The 19,630-nt window shown below is 33.7% G+C and overlaps 1 protein-coding gene and 1 long non-coding RNA gene across 5 annotated transcripts in view; one reads left to right on the top strand and one right to left on the bottom strand.

Moving 5' to 3' along the window:
• GALNT13 (polypeptide N-acetylgalactosaminyltransferase 13) overlaps positions 1-19,630 on the bottom strand; it is a 555,198-nt gene that overhangs the window by 162,006 nt on the left and 373,562 nt on the right. For all 4 annotated transcript variants that reach the window (XM_040475110.1, XM_040475113.1, XM_040475109.1 and 1 more), the window contains exon 9: positions 18,918-19,098. In XM_040475110.1, coding sequence (XP_040331044.1) covers positions 18,918-19,098 — 181 coding nt within the window. The remainder of the gene's footprint in view (positions 1-18,917; positions 19,099-19,630) is intronic.
• Positions 12,202-18,966, top strand: LOC121030575 (uncharacterized). Its single transcript, XR_005790299.1, has 2 exons — positions 12,202-12,477; positions 18,891-18,966. It is a non-coding gene; the product is annotated as an uncharacterized LOC121030575 (long non-coding RNA).

Here is a 19,630-nt window from a genome sequence, read left to right as displayed (position 1 = left end):
TGAACACTTACATGTACAAGAAGAAACTGGATTATTTCCTAATATCATACAAAAAATAAACTCAAAATGGATTAAAGACCTAAACATGAAACCTGAAACCATAAAATCCTACAAAAGAACACAGACAATAATTTCTCTGACATCAGACATAGCAGCATTTTCCTAGATACGTTTCCTAAAGCAAGGGAAACAAAAGCAAAAATAAACTACTGGGACTACATTAAAATAAAAAGCTTCTGCACAGCAAAGGAAACAGTCAACAAAACAAAAAGACAACCTACTGAGTGGGAGAGATATTTTCAAATGATATATCCAATAAGGATTAATATAAAAATATATAAAAAAAAAAAAATATATATATATATATATATATATATATATATATATATATATAAACACACGCATACAAAAAATCCATTTAAAAATGGGCAAAAAATACGAATGGACATTTTTCCCAAAGAAAACCTACAGGTGGCCAACAGACACATGAAACAATGCTCAACATCACTTATCATCAGGGAAATGAAAATCAAAAACACAAAGAGATATTACCTCATGTCTATTAAAAGACTAACATCAAGAAGATAAGAAACAATAAGTGTTAGTGAAGATGTGGATAAGAAGGAATCCTCATGCACTATTGTGGGAATGTAAATTCGTATAGCCATTGTGAAAAATAGTTTTTGCCTCAAAAAATTAAAAATAGAAATATCATATGATCCAATAATTTCACTATTGGTCATTTACTCAGGGAAAATACAACAGTAACTTGAAAAGATATATGTACCCCTATGTTTATTACAGCATTATTTACAATAGCCAAGACATGAAAACAACCTAAGTACCCTTCAATATACGAATGGACAAAGAAAATGTGGTATATATGCATAATGGAATGTTATAGAATTATAAAAAAGGATGAGTTTGTGTTGTTTGAGGCTTGGAAGGACCTAGAGGGCATTATGTTATGCCAATAAGCTAGTCATAAAGAGAAATACCATATGATTCCACTCATACATGGAATCTTTAAAAAAACAAAAAATTTGGAAAGACCACAAATACATGGAGGTTAAAGAACATCCTACTAAAGAATGAATGGGTTAACCAGGAAATTAAAGAAGAAATTAAAAAAAAATACATTGAAGCAAATGAAAATGAAAACATGATAATCCAGAATTTTGAATGAAGCAAAGGCAGCCATAAGAGGGAAGTATATAGCAATACATCAAAAGCAAGACAAGTCTCAATTGTACAACCCGCCCTTACACCCAAAAAAGCTAGAAAAGGAATATTAAATAAAGGCTACAGCCAGCAGAAGATAAATAATAAAGATTAGAGTAAAACTAAATGATATAGAAACAACAACAACAAAGAAACAGTAGAACAGATCAATGGAACTAAGAGCTGGTTATTTGAAGGAATTAGTAAAGCTGATGAACTACTAGCCAGACTTATCAAAAAGAAAATAGAAAGGACACAAATAAATAAAACCATGAATGAAAGAGGAGAAATCACAACCAACACCAAAGAAATACAAACAATTATAAGAGAACATTATGAGTAATTGTATGCCAACAAATTGGGCAATCTGGAAGAAATAGATAAATTCCTAGAAACATACAAACTACCAAAACTGAAACAAGAAGAACTAGAAAATGTGCACATACACATAACTATCAAGGAAATTGAATCAGTAATAAAAAATCTCCCAGCAAACAACAGTACAGGGTCATAGGACTTCTCAGGGTAATTCTACCAGACATTTATAGAAGAGTTAATACCCATTCTTCTGAAATTATTCCAAAAACTAGAAATTAAAGGAAAACTTTCAAACTCCTTCTATAAGGCCAGTATTACCTTAATTCCAAAACCAGACGAAGACCCCACTAAAAGAAGAATTATGTGCCAATACCCATGATGAACATGGATACAAAAATTCTCAAAAGATACTAGCAAATTGAATCCAACATTACATTAAAAGAATCATTCATCATAATCAAGTGTAATTTATTCCTGGGATGCAGGAGTAGATCAATATTCACAAATCAATCAATGTGATACACCACATTAATAAAAGAAAAGAACCATATGATCCTCTCAATAGATTCAGAAAAAAAATATTTGACAAAATACAGCATAAATTCTTAACAAAAACCCTCAACAAAGTAGGGATAGAGGGAACATACCTTTACATCATACAGGCCAAATACAAAAGACCCACAGCAAATATCCTCAATGGGAAAAAACTGAGAGCTTTTCTTCTATAGTCATGAACAAAACAGCTTGTCCACTCTCACCATTGTTATTTAACATAGTACTGAAAGTCCTAGCTTCAGCAATCAGAAAACAAAAAGAAATAAAAGACATCAGAATTGCAGGGAAGAAGCCAAACTTTCACTACTTGCAGATGACATGATATCCCATGTAGAAAACCTGAAAGATTCCACCCAAAAATTGTTAGAAGTGATATATTCAGTAAAGTCACAAGATATAATATCAATGTACAGAGATGTGTTGCATTTCTATACACCAATAATGAAGCAGCATAAGGAGAAATCAAGGAATCAATCCCATTTACAATTGCTTCAAAACCCATAAGATACCTAGGAATAAACCTAACCAAAGAGGTAAAAAATCTGTATGCTGAAAACTATTGAAAACTTATGAAAGAATTTGAAGGTAACACAAAGAAATGAAAAAAAAAAAAACAAAACAAAAACATTCCATGCTCATGGATTCGAAGAACAAACATTGTTAAAATATCTACCCAAGCCATCTACGCATTTAATTCAATCCTTATCAAAATACCACAGCATTTTTCCCCGAGCTAGAACAAACAGTCCTAAAATTTGTATGGAACTATGAAAGATCCCAAATAGCCAAAGCAATCTTGAAAAAGAAAAGCAAAGGTAGAGGCATCCCAATTCTGGTCCTCAAGTTATATTACAAAACTGTAGTGATACAGACAGTATGGTATTGGCACAAAAAACAGACATTGATCCAATAGATCAATGGGACAGAATAGAAAACCCAAAAATAGACCCACAACTATATGGTCAACTAATCTTTGACAAAGCAGGAAAGAATATCCAATGGAAAATGATGGTCTCTTCAACAAATAGTGCTGGAAAAATTGGACAGCAACATGCAGAAGAATGGAATTGGACCACCTTTTTGCACCATACACAAATATAAATTCAAAATGGATGAAAGACCCAAATTTGAGACAGAAAAGCATCAAAATCCTAGAAGCAACCAAAGGCAGCAACCTCTTTGACCTTGGCCATAGCAATTTGTTACTAGACACTTCTTTGGAGGCAAGAAAAACAAAAGCAAAAATCAACTACTGGGATTCTTTAAGATAAACACACACACACACACACACACACACACACACACACACACTTCTGCATAGTGAAGGAAACAATCAGCAAAACTAAAGAGAGCCTACGGAATGGGAGAAGATATTTACAATGAAGTGGGTGGAACTAGAGTGTATTATGCTAACCAAAATAAATCAGTCAGAGAAAGACAAATATCAAATGATTTCACCCATATGTGGAATTTAAGAAACAAAACAGATGAACACAGGGGAAGGGGGAAAAAGAGAGAGAGAAGCAAACCATAAGAAACTCTTAACCACAGAGAACAAACTGTGGTGGATGGAAGGGAAGTGGGCAGAGGATGGATAAGTGGGTGATGGGTATTAAGGAGGACACTTGTTGGGATGAGCACTGGCTGTTATATTTATTTATATATAAATTATATTATATAAATTATATATTTTTATATAAATATATATATTTATATTATATATATTATATATATAATATATATGTTATATATATATTATATATATTATATATAAATTATATAAATATAATATTATATTTATTTATATTTATATTCTAATCCTGAAACCAATATTACAGTCATGTTAACTAACTATAATTTAAATAAAAATTTGAAACAACAAAAATAAAAAATAAAAAAAACCCAAAAAGCAGAAGCAGAACAATAAACACAAACAACAAACTGATTGATGTCAGAGGGGAGGAGGATGGGGGTTCAGCAAAATGGGTGAAAAGAAGAAGGAGATATAGGCCTCCAGTTATGGAATGGAAGTTACAGGAATTAAAAGAAGAACGTAAAGAATAGAGTCAATGAAATTGTAATATCAATGTAATGGGACAAATGGTAGCTATATTTGTAGTGAACATAGCATAATGCATAAACTTGTCAAATCATGAAGTCATACACCCGAAACTAATGTAACACTGTGTGTCAACTATACTCAACTAAAAGAAAAGAAAACCCATAATCAGAAAAAAAAACATGTAAGTTTTATGTAGAAAAAAAAAAAAGCTATAAATTTTATGATCCAGCAATTACACTCCCAGGAACATATCAACATTAATGCATTCATATGTTCATCCAAGGACAAGTACATAAATTCTCAAGACTTTTCACAACAGCCCAAACCTGGAAACCACTCAAATGCCATCAACAAAAAGGGAATCAATATAAAGTATGTTATAGTCACATAATGGAATTCTACATAACAATAAGAATGGCTGATCTACACAACATTAGGCCCAGCAAAAGAAGCCAGACACAGATGAACACACACTGTAGAGTTCCATTAATGTAAAAGTTAAGAATAGGCAAATGTATGATCTCAGAAGTCAGGATTTATAAAAACGTAGCAACCAGAAGGAGCATGAGGGGCTCTAGGAGCAAGGGAGGTTAAGCGGTTTTGAAATGATGTGGTTCTTGATCTGGAGCCTGGTGACACAGGTGCGTTTGGGGTATGAAAATCCACTGAACTACGTACTGAATTGTGTTGAACTTCAATAAAGAGATAAATCTTTTTTAAAAATTTAAAAAATAAAAAAAGAAAGTTGTGTACAGTGAGAGTGGAGAAAGTGGGCCATAGAAGAAACTAGTATATTTACAAATAAAACACAGCTTTTATCCCACAGCTTCTGTTAGACCATATATTTGTAATTTTTCTTGCATAGCTACCACCCTCCTCTACTACTCTTTACTGACAGCCATGGGGTAAAAGGCTTCCAAGTACACTGTGGGGTCTGACATAAACGAACATTTCTGGGCAACATTCCTGTTGAACCTACACTCAGAAATTTGCCAAGAAGCCCACACCTCATTGCTTTCCTTCCATGTTTGTCTCTTCATTAATAAAATACAGTGACTCTAAACACAGGAAAGTCCAATGGAAGAAAGTCAAGCACAGTCCACGCAAAATCTTCCTGCATTGTTTTCAACCAATCAGCATAGGCTTCCAAATGTTCTTATTTTATTTGACAATGAAGAAATTATATTTTCATTGTCAAAAGTGGAGACTCTAGATTGGTTAACTATTAATTTGAGATGATAAATTATATTCTAATTGTGTACTTTACAGATTTGGCAGGGAAACATCTAACCTCGATATATAACTTCTCTTGAAAATGTCCAGTTTTCAAATAATGATTCACCATATTCACAGAAATAATTGTTAACTCTGATATTACATGTACTTTATCAAAAATAGGACCCATGACTATGGAAAATATTTATATTTGATAACATTTCATCTGATTTATGTGTTTCATTGGTGAACACATAAGCATCAAGATGTGCAACTATCTGGCACACATAAACATCAGTAAGAGGAAAATATGATTTTGTAATTTGGGGGTTGATAAAATACAAATTACAATATTTTGCACAGGATTTTAATGGAGGGAGTGAGGAGGTGCATGGATATCTGCTATACCTATTCTCTCAAGAAGAAGGATTTCATAATGGTCTGGGATTACAAAATAATTTCATAGGAGAACTTTTGAGCTTTGGAAAGAAGGGTACTAGCATTATATTATTATGGCATGTCTACTTAGTTTTCCAAACTTATAGGAAAATCTATCATTATATTGTAACCTTTTCAATCAAAATGAGAATTTTATATGGCTTTATCTTCCTATTTGCTTATTTATTTTTAAATACTTATTTACTTATTTTGAGAAAAAGAGAGAGAGAGAGAGTGAGGGAGGGGCAGAGAGAAAAGGGGATAGAATCCAAAGCAGACTCCATGCTCAGTGCAGAGCCCATTACAGGGCTCAATCTCATGACCATCAGATCGTGACCTGAGCCAAAATCAAGAGTCAGACACTTAACCATCTGATCCACCCAGGTGCTCCTACCTTTCAATATATTTAAAGTAAGGTACTTTATTATTGCCAGGGAAAGTACAATGTATTAAACAGTCAAAAAATCAGATAGAAATGTCAGTATCTCCTAAACAATTCTGAATCTAGTAAAATATATATGTTTATGCATATGTATATTTTTCTCATGTGGAGATATATATACATAAACGCACACATATATGCACACATACATTCTATTATGTGGTAAAATATATACTCTTACATCACTATATATATTTCATATATGCATATCGGCACAATTTTTCTTTTATGTCTGGAATAGCCAAGAAATTGAATAAGTTTATATTCTACTGTGTAAATGAAAGTTTAAACTTACTATATATAAAAAGTGAAAAAAAGTAACCCTACTATAATCAGACATATTAATAGGAAGATATTGGCAAATACATTATCCAGATGAATCAGAATTCAGTGACATCAGTTTATTTTCAAAGAGATAGCTTTTCAAAAACTAATCATATCTTTGTGGATAGAATTTCAAGGAAGGGCATTTATTTTGGGTGTCAGAGAGGTCACAGAACTAGAGCATTTACTAGAAACTGGTAGTTCAAAAGTCTGAAACACTTAGGGATTTTCTCTAGATTTTGGTAAGACAAGAATCTGCCGGCATAGAAGTCTTGTCCCGCTCAATGCCATAATGATTGCTATTTCTATCAGTCCACTTAGACCCTTCCAGAGGCAGTCACTTCCACATACAATTTACTCAATGCTTTATAAGTAAAATGACTAAATAATTTGTTGTTCAAATCAGGACAGTGTTATGAGTGAAAGGGGACGCTATTAATAATTATGCCCAGATAACAGATATGCACCATGACTGTCCCAAATAAACAAGGACATATAGTCATCCTTTTTCAAGACTTCCTGTACATGGTTGAAAAATTTATTAGAAGTTGTTCATTTTGAGTTGAAATCTGCTTTTTTTTTTTCAATTTTAAACCAGGGGCTAATAAATATAATGTGTTTTTATTCATTGATATGAAAGTTTCTCAGATAACAAAATCCAGCCTCTTACTCAATTCTCATTAAAGCGTCTCTAAAAGACAGACATCTAGGCTCTGTTTGAATATTTCCATAGACAAGAAACTCATTGCATTGCAAACCAATTCATTATATTTCTGGAAAGCTTCTTGGTCAAGAACTTAAAATTGTCTGCTTATAATTTCTTATCTTCTGAATCTATACAAATGCCTGAGCTTTTCCACATAATATCCCCTTTTAGTAAAAACATTGCACCCTCTCTTACCTTATTTCTCAATCAAAGCCCCCCCTTCTTTCCACTGTTGTTCATATATCATAGATCGAAGGCTAGTTACATACAGTTACATCTAATTTGGAACGTTCATTTTGATCAATTAAATAACTTATTCAGACACTTGAGATCTATGTTCTTTAATTCCAATAAGAATTTCTTATTGGAAATATAATTAAATTGTGCTGAAAGAATAGAATTTCCTAAATTACTAAGTTGTGAAAAATTCCTAAGTTTTCAAATTTTTTTAACTGAGATGTTGTGCCAAAAATGTGCAGTTTATAATACAAAACAGTTTAAAAACTAAAATAATGTCACAATGGAGCTCATTTAGTAAAACTTTCAGTCATAAGAATACCATCACTGTAATTTCGTTTATCTTATTTTCAACAATATACATTAGAAAAGTTTAGCTGTTAGATATATTTTATCGCTATTTCCATGTTTAGAATATGCCTTAATTCAAATTGCTAATATCATGTATTATTTAAAATTTAACTTGCTCAGCCAAACTAACCAAAGATAAATGCTAATCTGAGATCTTCATTGTTTTGTCACTTTAAATCTATTTGTAAAATATAACAATCTCTTGCGGTGTCTGGGTGGCTTAAGCATCGAACTTCGGCTCAGGTCATGATCTCACAGTTAGTGAGTTCAAGTCCCACACTGGGCTCTCTGCCGTCAGCATAGAGTCCTCTTTGGCTCCTCTGTCCCCCTCTTACAGTCCCTCCCCCTCCTCCTCTCTCTAACACTCTCTCTCTTTCTCAAAAATTAACATTAAAAAAAGAATAATCTCTTAATTTTTGTTCATGTCTCTTGCAATTAAAACATCAATACTTCTATGGGGCACCTGTGTGGCTCAGTCAGTTGAGTGTCCGACTTCGGCTCAGGTCATGATCTCACGGTTCATGGGTTCGAGCCCCGTGTTGGGCTCTGTGCTGACAGCTCAGAGCCTGGTGCCTGCTTCTGATTCTGTGTCTCCCTCTCTCTCTGCCCCTCCCCTGCTCGTACTGTCTCTCTCTGTCTCTCAAAAATAAATAAATGTAAAAAAAAATTTTTTTTAAACATCAATACTTATAGGCAATTCATACAGAATTACTACTTACCTCATTGATTATGTGTTAATAAATCTATGTGTATGTGCGCAAACTGTCTAAAGTAGAGCTTTCACATCTGGGGGCTCATAGATGGTTGTCAATATGGTGGCCACCTGTCTTAAGGCACTGACAACCCCACATTAACTATAACTACTTCATATTAATGCTGCTTCTGGTGAAAACATGCAAGAGGCCTATTTGTTAAATAGGCATCTTACCTTTTCAGAAATTGTTTCTACTTTCCTTTGCAAAACTCTCACCCTGTGTAAATCACCTTTCGATTCTGGCCCATAACTATTGCCCCACATTCTTTTCTACCAACGATTAGCTGCAAAGCTCTCCTTAACTTATAACCTCATTGAATAAAGATAACTACTAAAAATAGTTTTTATTTTCTAGATAATTTGTGTTAACATGCTAAAGGAGAGCTACTCCCAAAAGACTGTAAGTTATTAGGATGCTAAGGTAATCTATCGTTAGTAGTTGTTTTTTTTTTTTTTAATGTTTATTTATTTTGAGAGAGAGATAGAGAGTGAACAGGGGAGGGGCAAAGAGAGAGGGAGAGAGAGAATCTCAAGCAAGCTCCACACTGTCAGCATGGAGCTTGATGCGGGGCTCAAACCCACAAACTGTGAGATCATGACCTGAGCTTAAAACAGAGTCAAAAACTTAACCGACTGAGCCATCTAGGCACCCAATGTCATAGTATTTACTGTCTGGTAGGCTAGCATGTGGCTAGTTCCTTTTTGTATTGTTTTATTTTTGCCAAGAATTATTTTATAGAGCCTCAACTTAGCACACTGAGTTTAATCCACATTCTATCATTATTGGATCTAGAAAAGACTGTGTTTCCTAATTCTCTGAAAGTTATCTTTGACTCTGCTCACTCTCCTAAGAGTATATGTAAATAAGTAACTGTTATTTAAAACAGCTAAAGATGGGGCGCCTGGGTGGCGTAGTCGGTTAAGCGTTCGACTTCAGCCAGGTCACGATCTCGCGGTCCGTGAGTTCGAGACCCGCGTCAGGCTCTGGGCTGATGGCTCAGAGCCTGGAGCCTGTTTCCGATTCTGTGTCTCCCTCTCTCTCTGCCCCTCCCCCGTTCATGCTCTGCCTCTCTCTGTCCCAAAAATAAATAAACGTTGAAAAAAAAAATAAAATAAAACAGCTAAAGATGATGATAACATAGAAATCCAGGTAAAGATAATCCACCAGAACACCTAATGCAGGGGACTTAGCCTGAGAGCATTGAAAACAAGAAATCTGCAATTTGAGAAAAGAAAAGAAAAGAAATCTGCAATTTGTAACCATCTGACCGCCAATAACTTTATGTAAATGACTGCTGCTGAGTGTCAGAATGAGCTGTTCAACTGAGGTAAGAATTAGAATCGACATTTAATGTAATTGATTATATAAGTGTTAAGCTGTTCAATTTTAGTTATGCTAAAATTATATAGTAAAATTGGGGCACTCTGAAGATCACAAGATGAAAGTAGGTATGGGAAAACCTCTGTATGCACCTGAATCATGTTTGATCCATATTTAATGCTCTTACATCAATAAAAACTCTTGGCCAACTTCTGAGAGTAAAAATCCATCCATCTTACACAAGTGGTCTTGATCGTTTACACCAATTTGAAAAACATTGTAATGTCCTATTCTGACTAGTTGAACAAGCTTTAAGGAAATGAAAATTAATCATGAGCATCCAATCTAAATGAGGTAGAATTTACTTACTGGAAACTTCAGAATATTGCAGAAGTTGCACACACACACACACACACACACACACACACACACACACACTGATTAGACTAGGGCTATACATTTTTCATTTAAAGATGAACCAAAAACTAAATGTATGAATAATTTTGATATCTAAATCCTAGGAGGTAGTGATAATTATGTGAATAAATCTATATTAGAGCTTAAGTAATATTTATTCACTCTAGAAATACTTGAAACTACTCAGATTTGGTAATGATAAAATTATTTCAGGGACTAATTATCTGAGTTGTTGATTGGTTAATCAAAGACTCTGAGGGTACAATGATCCACCCTTATGTTCAAATTCAATATTTTTGTAGCATTCAATAAACATTATTTATATCATCTGTTTATTAACTTTATGGACCATGAATACAATTCAAGATATTTGGAAATAATTACTGTAATGGGAACTGATATAATCATTTAATAGATTTATTTAAAATTTTAACTATTATAACTGATTAACTAGCTATAGCTGATGTAACTATTGAAGCTAATACTTTTATTTATGTTCCATGGGTAAAGATGATAATACTTTGCATAAGGAGAATTATCGGATTCTAGCATTCTACTTCCATTTATTGCCCAGAGAGATCACAGACTACTTAAAAAAAAATCCTGCACATTTTACTAACCTCAAACTTAAATCGCTCAACAAACATTAGTGGGGTACCTGAAATTTGCCAGTCTGTTTTAACACAAAATAATCTCTAAAGCCATAAAGGTTAAGCCAGCCAGATTTCACTTCAACAATTAAATTCTTTTTTAAGATATATTTTTATATACAAAAAAAATTACAACATGTTCAGTCTGGGAGAAAATACTTGCAGTGTATATAACATACAAAATATTGGTTACAAAAATCCATAAAGATCTATGAATATATAAAAGGGAAAAGATATCCAATAGTAAAGTGAACAAAAGTTATGAATAAAAAGAAGAAATCCAGGTAATAATAAAAAAGATGTTCATACCTAGTAGCAATATGAGAAAAGAAACTAGATATGTATTAATTCTATATGCAAATATAAATAAATATACACATATATATGTGCACACACATATCTATGCAAAAATAAAAAGTATTAAAAATCTAGAGTGGTGATAATCATATTATAAGTGCTCAAGAACCGTTGGTGGAATGGTTACAATCATTTTGGATGGAAGTTTTGAAAATTTCTACCAAAATACAAATGTACATATTCTTTGATTCACTAAATCTACTTGTATGAATATATCTGGCTAATGATAACAAATATCTAGCACTAATTGAGTGTTTAATGTTGCCAAGCATTGTCCAAAATGCCTTATATATCTAGTTGTCATTTAAGTCTCAAAAATCTTTATGTGGAAGGCCCAATTATTATAAGTCTCATTTACAGTAAGGAAATTAAGCGCAGATAAGTTAAGTAAATACAGAGAGGGGTTATGTGGAGCCAGGACCTGAAATAATCCAGGTAGTCTGCTACCAACTCTTTTTTAGGTTGCTATGTTGTTTAGACAAATCCTACCAGGTTCAAAAGATACTGCTTCAAGAACGCTTCTGTAACTTATAATAATACACAACCACAAGCCGACAAATGTTTGTCACTATGGGTATGATTAAATAAGTTTTGATATATCCATGCAGTACAGTATTATTTAGTTCCAAGGTAGAATGATATAATCTTATGTGAATTCTGTGTAAAACATTATAGGACAAACTATATAGAAAGGAAATTAAAACAGTATCTATTATATGATCTTATTTACTTAATATATGTATATATGTCTATATATGTATACAAATAATAGGAAAAGGATTTGAAGGATAGGCACCAAATGGTTCACAGAGGGTTATTTTGGAGCAGGGGACACAGCAGTGGTGACTGAAACATATATTTTGCCTCTGACAAATATAATAAGAAAAAATTGAGTTCAATGAACTCTAAAAACAAAACCAACCAACCAATCAACTAACCAAACAACAAATATAGTCTCTTTATTCACACAGCTTAGTGGAGGGAAGAAATACTTTAAAAATGCATAAATACTACAACAGGGGAGGCCATTGGAGTTCCCGCGAAAACGCTAATAAACATTACACATGAATCATGAATGTCGGTGGATGATGATGGCACTTTATGCAGAGGTAAACTCACTCATTAACTCATCAAATACTATTAACTCATCAAATACTATGTTAGACATATGCAAAACTCTAAAAGCTGGAGGGAACATGTTGAGACTTTAGTTCCACATGGTTGGTGTGTGGAAAGCTAGGGTTGAAAATAGAGGATGAAAGGCTGGGTGAGCATCAGATCTGGCCACATTCCAGATTTTTGACTTTCTGTTAAGTCATTAAAAGTTTGGTAGGTAAGTGAGAGATCAAATGAAATTTAGTTTCAGGAGTGTCCTTGAGCAACATGGTAAAAGTGGGTGAAAAGTGGACAAAGCTTTGAGGCAGGAGGACCCATCAGGATGGTCAAGAGTTTCTCTGGATTTGAGATGAGTGGAAGAACAAGAATAACTGAACGGATTTGAGAAAACTTAGCAGGTAGAAGGGAAAAGACTTAGATATTCATTTGATTTTGATGCTTATGAGTGAGAGTAGAAATCAAGGAGAATGTTGGTCGTTCACATAAGTATCCCTTTTAAATCTTGACAGCGTGTTCCCCATGTACTAAGCACTTAATTTCATTTTTCATTTGAACTAATTAATTGTGATGATATAGGCAGTTCACTTTTTAAAGGCAAAAGCAACATCTTTTCTGTGTTTGTACCCTCCCTACCTGGCACAGTGCAGATCAGGAATTTAATAAATACCTACCCAATGAAGACAGAAGCATGAAAATATCATTATTATAAAAGAAACACAAATGAATACCCATAAAATACCAACAATAAAAATTGACCTAGTGTCTTTAATTAATTGTAGCAAGGAAAAACAGCTGTCCACCCACAATACCAACAATATTGAGTATAGCCATCATTCCTTTCTTCCACATTTAGCATTTCACAGTATCAACCAGATACATGAATTACATGCTATTACAATCAAGCATATTAAAATGATTTAGAATTTCCTCCTCCTGATATCCTATGCACTTGGTGAGAACATGGTTGGTGCTGCTGAAGAAGTGTTTATTAATAAAAATACAAAATTCACAGGTGCAAATGTACTTTATGTTCAGAACTGCCGCACTCTTTAGAGATGAATTCATGTTAACCCAACCAAAAACTGATATCCCTGGACTATTATTTAAAAAAAAATGTGCATGCTGCATATTTTGTGGAGAACATCAAAACCTGTGCTCATGAAATCGGCCTGGAACCACATTTTTATGACTCATAAAAGAAATTAGGACCTACATTCAAAGGGCTGGTTATTAAATATTGTATCTTCAAAAAACCAGCATGCTGAAAAACATTGGTATTTCATAGATAAAAATTTCAAGAGATAGAAAGGAACATACATCTTAAACTTTCATAATGATGCAAAGATGCTTCTAACAAAGGCTGCCTCTGATGAACTGACTTTTCTAAAGTATTTTTAAAAGGTTAACAGATAGAGTTAACCTTCAAAATAAGTTCAAGGATGTGTTGCTAAATGTGAGGTTTCTGTTTATCTGGAATACAGATCAAAATGCTACAAAATTGCCAAAGGAAAATAAGCTGTTTTCCCAGTCACATATAAATACCTTTAAAGGTATGTTTGGGGGATCTTTAAATTCTATATTCAATTTGTGTCTGCTCAAAACAAGAGCACAAGTGGTTCATTAAGAAAAGGAAGAACAGGGGCACCTGGGTGGCTCAGTCAGTTGAGCCACTGACTTTGGCTCAGGTCATGATCTCACCATCTGTGAGTTTGAGCCCCACATTGGGCTCTGTGCTGACAGCTCAGCGCCTAGAGTCTGCTTTCAATTCTGTGGCTCCCCCTCTCTCTTCCCCTCTCCCACTAGTGCTCTGTTTCTCTGTCTCTGAAAGGTTAATAAACCTGAAAACATTTTTAAAAAAAAGAAAAGGAAGAACAACTGGAGGTTATATAAGGACAGCTTCTTCTAATCACCATGTCCTTTGATACACAGTTAGAAATCTATCTCCCCCCAAAAGAAAATCAATATTTATAGAGCATCCAGCATTTCAAATACATGGTTAGTGTTATGACTATACTGTATTTTAAAGTTCTTAAGCTTTTTACCTGTGACTGATAGGAAAAAAATGTGGGCATTTATAATGGGTTGCTCTGTGAAGAGTGGTTTCTGCTGACATCACTTCATTTCAAAGGATTTGCTAGGACAATCACATTGCCTCCAGCTGTAACAGCCCAATTACTAGTAAAAACTGCCTCAGACTTTAAGAGCCTACAGGGCTTTAAAAATCAATGATGCTTTAGTATTTGCATCCTCAAAAAGGCAGCCAGAAAGCAAACTAAACAAGTGTTGAAAATGTATTCTTCAACACTATTTCAAAGTATTTCTATTCTTCATTCATATACCCATTTGGGAGACATAATTAGATACAGCCAGCTCTATCAATATTGCCAATGGCTAATGGGCGTAGGCTGAGACAATTAGGATGTACAGTAAATATTTTGCAAAAAAGTCACATAAAGTAATTCACATACGTAGTTATCTATACATCCCATTTTAACTTTAAATTAATGGGGGTCATGAGAAAAATAAAAATCAACATGTGTAAAAGTAGTCATATTTTAAGCTTATGGGCTCTTATACTGTGCTGCTCTATTGCAGAATGTTATTGTTTGCCTAAATCGTGCCTGTTAGACTTTTATATTAGTCCTGGAAGGTAGGATTATATTACTGTGTGTGTCTATAGTTATGGTGTAATCATAATTCCCTAAGAACACGAGTAAACCAATGGAACCTTCTTTTTGGAGAGGAAACTCAGATATATGAAGAGTACCTTTAAGTACCTATAAGTACCTATAAGACATCACAGATATATGAAGAGTAGCTTTCATTTCCCTCTTATCAGTGGGTCCTAAATCAGGGGTTAGATCAGGGAAGTGGGTCTTTACTCAGGGGTTAGGTCAGGGAAGGGGGACAAAAGCTTCCAATGTGCTGCAGTTCTTGTGAGGAGTCTGGCACAGATCAGACATCCATGGAGAATTCAGTAGAAAAGAAGAAACAAAAGTGGCTTCCCTTTAAAGTGCATTGGTCATTCCCTTTAGTCATTCATTGGTTCTTCTAATTATTCAACACACAGTTTTTCTAGGACTGTAAAATGACAGGAAAGTTGCTAAACACTGTAACTACACGTCTCTAAACTACTATGGATAAAGAGACAAGTAATAGACAAAGAACAATATGGTACATGGTAATAATGGATTGGCTGTGGTATTAAAACTATAGGCAATACACTTTTGAGAGAGAAAGAATACCCAGTCTTTTCAAGACAGAGCTGAAGCATGAAACCAACCAATAAAACAGGCAGTATTTTATAGAGTATATTGGAAGGAAACAAAGTTGTCAGAATTCTATTCATAAAGGCTCAGCACTTAAAGATCACCCTTTGAACAGCTGTGTAAGAGGAGAACAAGATTTTTTTTAATAGAAGCCTTGGGTGTAAAAAATAGGAGTCTCGGGGCGCCTGGGTGGCGCAGTCGGTTAAGCGTCCGGCTTCAGCCAGGTCATGATCTCGCGGTCCGTGAGTTCGAGCCCCGCGTCGGGCTCTGGGCTGATGGCTCGGAGCCTGGAGCCTGTTTCCGATTCTGTGTCTCCCTCTCTCTCTGCCCCTCCCCCGTTCATGCTCTGTCTCTCTCTGTCCCAAAAATAAATAAAAACGTTGAAAAATTTTTTAAAAAAATTAAAAAAAATGGGAGTCTCTTCACAAAACATCTTGGGCAAATTAATAGATACATAAAGGTCCTTCTAGAAAGTATTATAACATTTTCCTTAGCCCGCTTATTAAGCAAGTTTTGGAGAATTAGACAGAATTCAATATAAGCTTTTTAGAGTTTTTCATAAATACCTGTGTGTGTTTGTGTGCATGTATGTATATCAGAGTAAAGGATGTAAGTCTAAGTGTAGGTGTGCACGCATGGATCTCTCTGCTATCCCCATACACCACCTTCTCTCTTTACAAACTTTCCTTTTACCCAAGGAGATGAAAAACAGAATCCCAACAATTCTGGATGATAGCAAAGAAATCCATGATGTTGATTTTAAGAGTATCAGAGATGATCAGTAATGACTAAAATAGTCATTCACTCAAAAAAGGCTCACCACCATACAAGTGACAGAGTCTTGATTTCCCCAATTCAACACATTTTATCTATTTTTGGATGAGCTGAAAGCTGTCTAGGGCTAGAACTGTTTTTGACATCCAACTCTAGTTTCCAGCTTACTTCCTTTCCTTTTTCACTGAGAAGCAATTTATTGTTTTGTGTTTTTGGTTTTTCCTTCTTGCCCATACTACAGCAGGCGGCTTCCATGCTTGGCCACGCTGACAGTCAGAGACATACAAAAACGCAAACGCCCTGAAGAAGTTCCTAGATATTTTCAGCATATTCCCCAAATGTCCTTTTCCTGCTTTCCAAAATACCTTTTTGGATTTAAATAAGCCCATTTCATAAGAACAATAAGCTTCCAAATGATAGCTACGATTTCCAGAATATACAAACAGTCCCTGTTGAGTAACATAAAGTCAATAGTTCCAGAAAGCAAGTGTTCCTTTTTACCCATTAAACTCTAAGGCTTTCATTTCATTACAGTTTGAGAAATGGTTCTACTATTTATCTGCCTTTTTCACTCAATGGGAAATTATACAAAATCTAACACATTGCTTTTTACAAATAATATTCATCATGGGTGACTACAATACACATGGTTGCAATTATTCTCAAATACTTCTATTCCTGAATATAAGTTGTATATAATCACACATGGCACATTTCTTTCTTCCACTACTCCTTTCTTCGTATTTGAGCTTATATATTTCTACAAGTAATGATTTGGGTTCAGAAGGCATTATCAAAAGAAAATGAAAAGGTTATATAAATGTCACTGCCTTGCTATGAATTTTACATGTTCTTGCCAAATGCGACTCTGAATATCTGGACTGGCTTTCTACTGTAAAGAGAAATACATCTATGCGTGAAATAGTGTTCCTGACAATAGCTTCTCGACATGGAAGAGGCTTGAAAATGTGCAAGAAAAATCCTTCACCTAATCACACATTTACACATGCATTGCTCTCATTTTTCTTTTCTATAGTAATACGGGATCTTAACAAGGAAGTTCATACTGCTCATTGTCCCTTTATCTGTAGAAGAAGAATTTTCACAGCCGTATATATACTTTCAGAAATCAGAGCCTGTCAGAACCTAAACTGGTGTTTCCAAACCGTTCAATAGATTATAATGTAGGAGAGAAGATGTAAGCATGAATTTTTGGTATTCTTGTGGGTTACATAATGATGACATTGATGACCACAAGGCCTATGCATAAACTATCAAAATAGAATTTTAAAAAATTATTTTATCAATACAGTTGAATTCCCATTGTATTAATTTATGTTTCTGTCTCTTTGTCTAAACTTTGAGATCTTGAAGGCCCCTATGTCTTCTCCTTGTTTGTATTTTCTCATAATGTCTCATGTTACTTCCTTAGAAAACAACGCAATGTCTCAGAGGTTGTTTTTTTAAATAAGTAATACAGCTATTAGGAAAATTCTAGAAAATTATAAAAATAAAATCATTCATAATCACTCCACTCAGGTATGGGATTTTTTTTCACACTTTATATTTTTCTTCTTTTTTAATGGCTAGTAACATTCTTTAAAACAATTTTTAAATTCTTTATTAAAATATATTTTCCCCTTAAATTCATTTCAAATAAATTTAACAGTAAATGCTATGTTTTATTTTAAAAATTTAAAAAGATATAAGGAAAAGAATAAATTATTCACAATCCTATTAGCTTACATTTACACATGCACTGCTTACATCCAGTGATAGCTTACATTTACTTCTATCTCCATATCTACTTTTTGTAACTAAAGTAGGATAATATTTTAGTATCCTATATTATGCTTTTCTACATATCTATTAATGAGTAATTTGCTACATCATTTAATATTCTTTAAAAAGATAAAGTTTTATATCTGTGTAACTTACCATCCTATATCTTTAGGAAATCATTTAGGCAGTAGGGAACATCTCTGTTTAAATGTTAACAAAATTTCTTGCCAACTTATCCAACTTTATTTGGGAAATAAGGAAACAAAGTCTTACTTCTTTTTAAATTTTTTTTTCTTAAATTGAGCTGATACATATTAATTAAATTTAGATCTCTCTGCTTACTCCACTTTTCTGGCATAATACTTGTGCCAAGAAAGAAACAAAGAAAAAGGAATATTTAGCCATTTGAGATAAGTATAGTCCTTCTCATTTGAGATGAAAAATGACTTCATAGTACTACCTTCTCAAATACGATTTTCTGTAATATTATGGTGATAAAATACATTTTAGTTAAACTGGTGGAATAGTAGCAATAATTAAACACATATATAGCATGTTTAATATTTTATTTTTCCCTGCAGATGAAGAAAGATATTAGAATTGTTTACCTGGGGATATGATATAGAAGAAATCTTTAAATTCATCCATCCAAACTTCTGCTAGTCTCCTGTTGTTTTTGTTGATGACATGACCAGTGCCACCAGGGAAAGTGTAAGGAGTTGCCTTCCGAAAAACATGACCAACATGGGAGCAAGTCACAATCTCCAAAGAGCCTCCACATTGCCAAATCTGTGGAAAAAAAGCAATCCTATCTCAATCATTGTAAATAATGCAGTAATAATGTCTGACAAGGAACTGAGGCTAACTAAGGCCAGATCTTTAGATCTTATATGGCTCAAGCAAACCTCAGATGGACACAAAATTTAGAACTGGTATACTTAGCTTGGCAAAGGATTCTAATTTAGAAGAGCTTGATATTTGTAAATATTGTACTGTTGGACTTGTAAGTTTCAATTATTTTTTCATTGCCTTTGTTAAACTACCAAATTTTCAGTTTCTAGTAGTCAACCTAATCGCTACTTAATAGTATTTAGTATCTAAACTCTGCTATGAATTAATGAATTTATTATACATGTTAGATGTCATGGTAAACATCTAAATTTGTTTAAAGCAAAATCAATTATACTCCACTCATTTTACTCCAGTCATTTTAAATGACTGTCAATTTCAGCTATCATATATTGGCAGTATCTTACACCTTTGGATATATTATTCGTATTAAAATGTACTAGGACTCCTTTATATCCACTCACCATCTATG

This window comes from Herpailurus yagouaroundi, unplaced genomic scaffold, assembly GCF_014898765.1.
Source record: "Herpailurus yagouaroundi ecotype Mexico unplaced genomic scaffold, PumYag 140, whole genome shotgun sequence".
Classification (NCBI taxonomy): Eukaryota; Metazoa; Chordata; class Mammalia; order Carnivora; family Felidae; genus Herpailurus; species Herpailurus yagouaroundi.
This window is presented reverse-complemented; position numbering and strand designations above follow the sequence as displayed.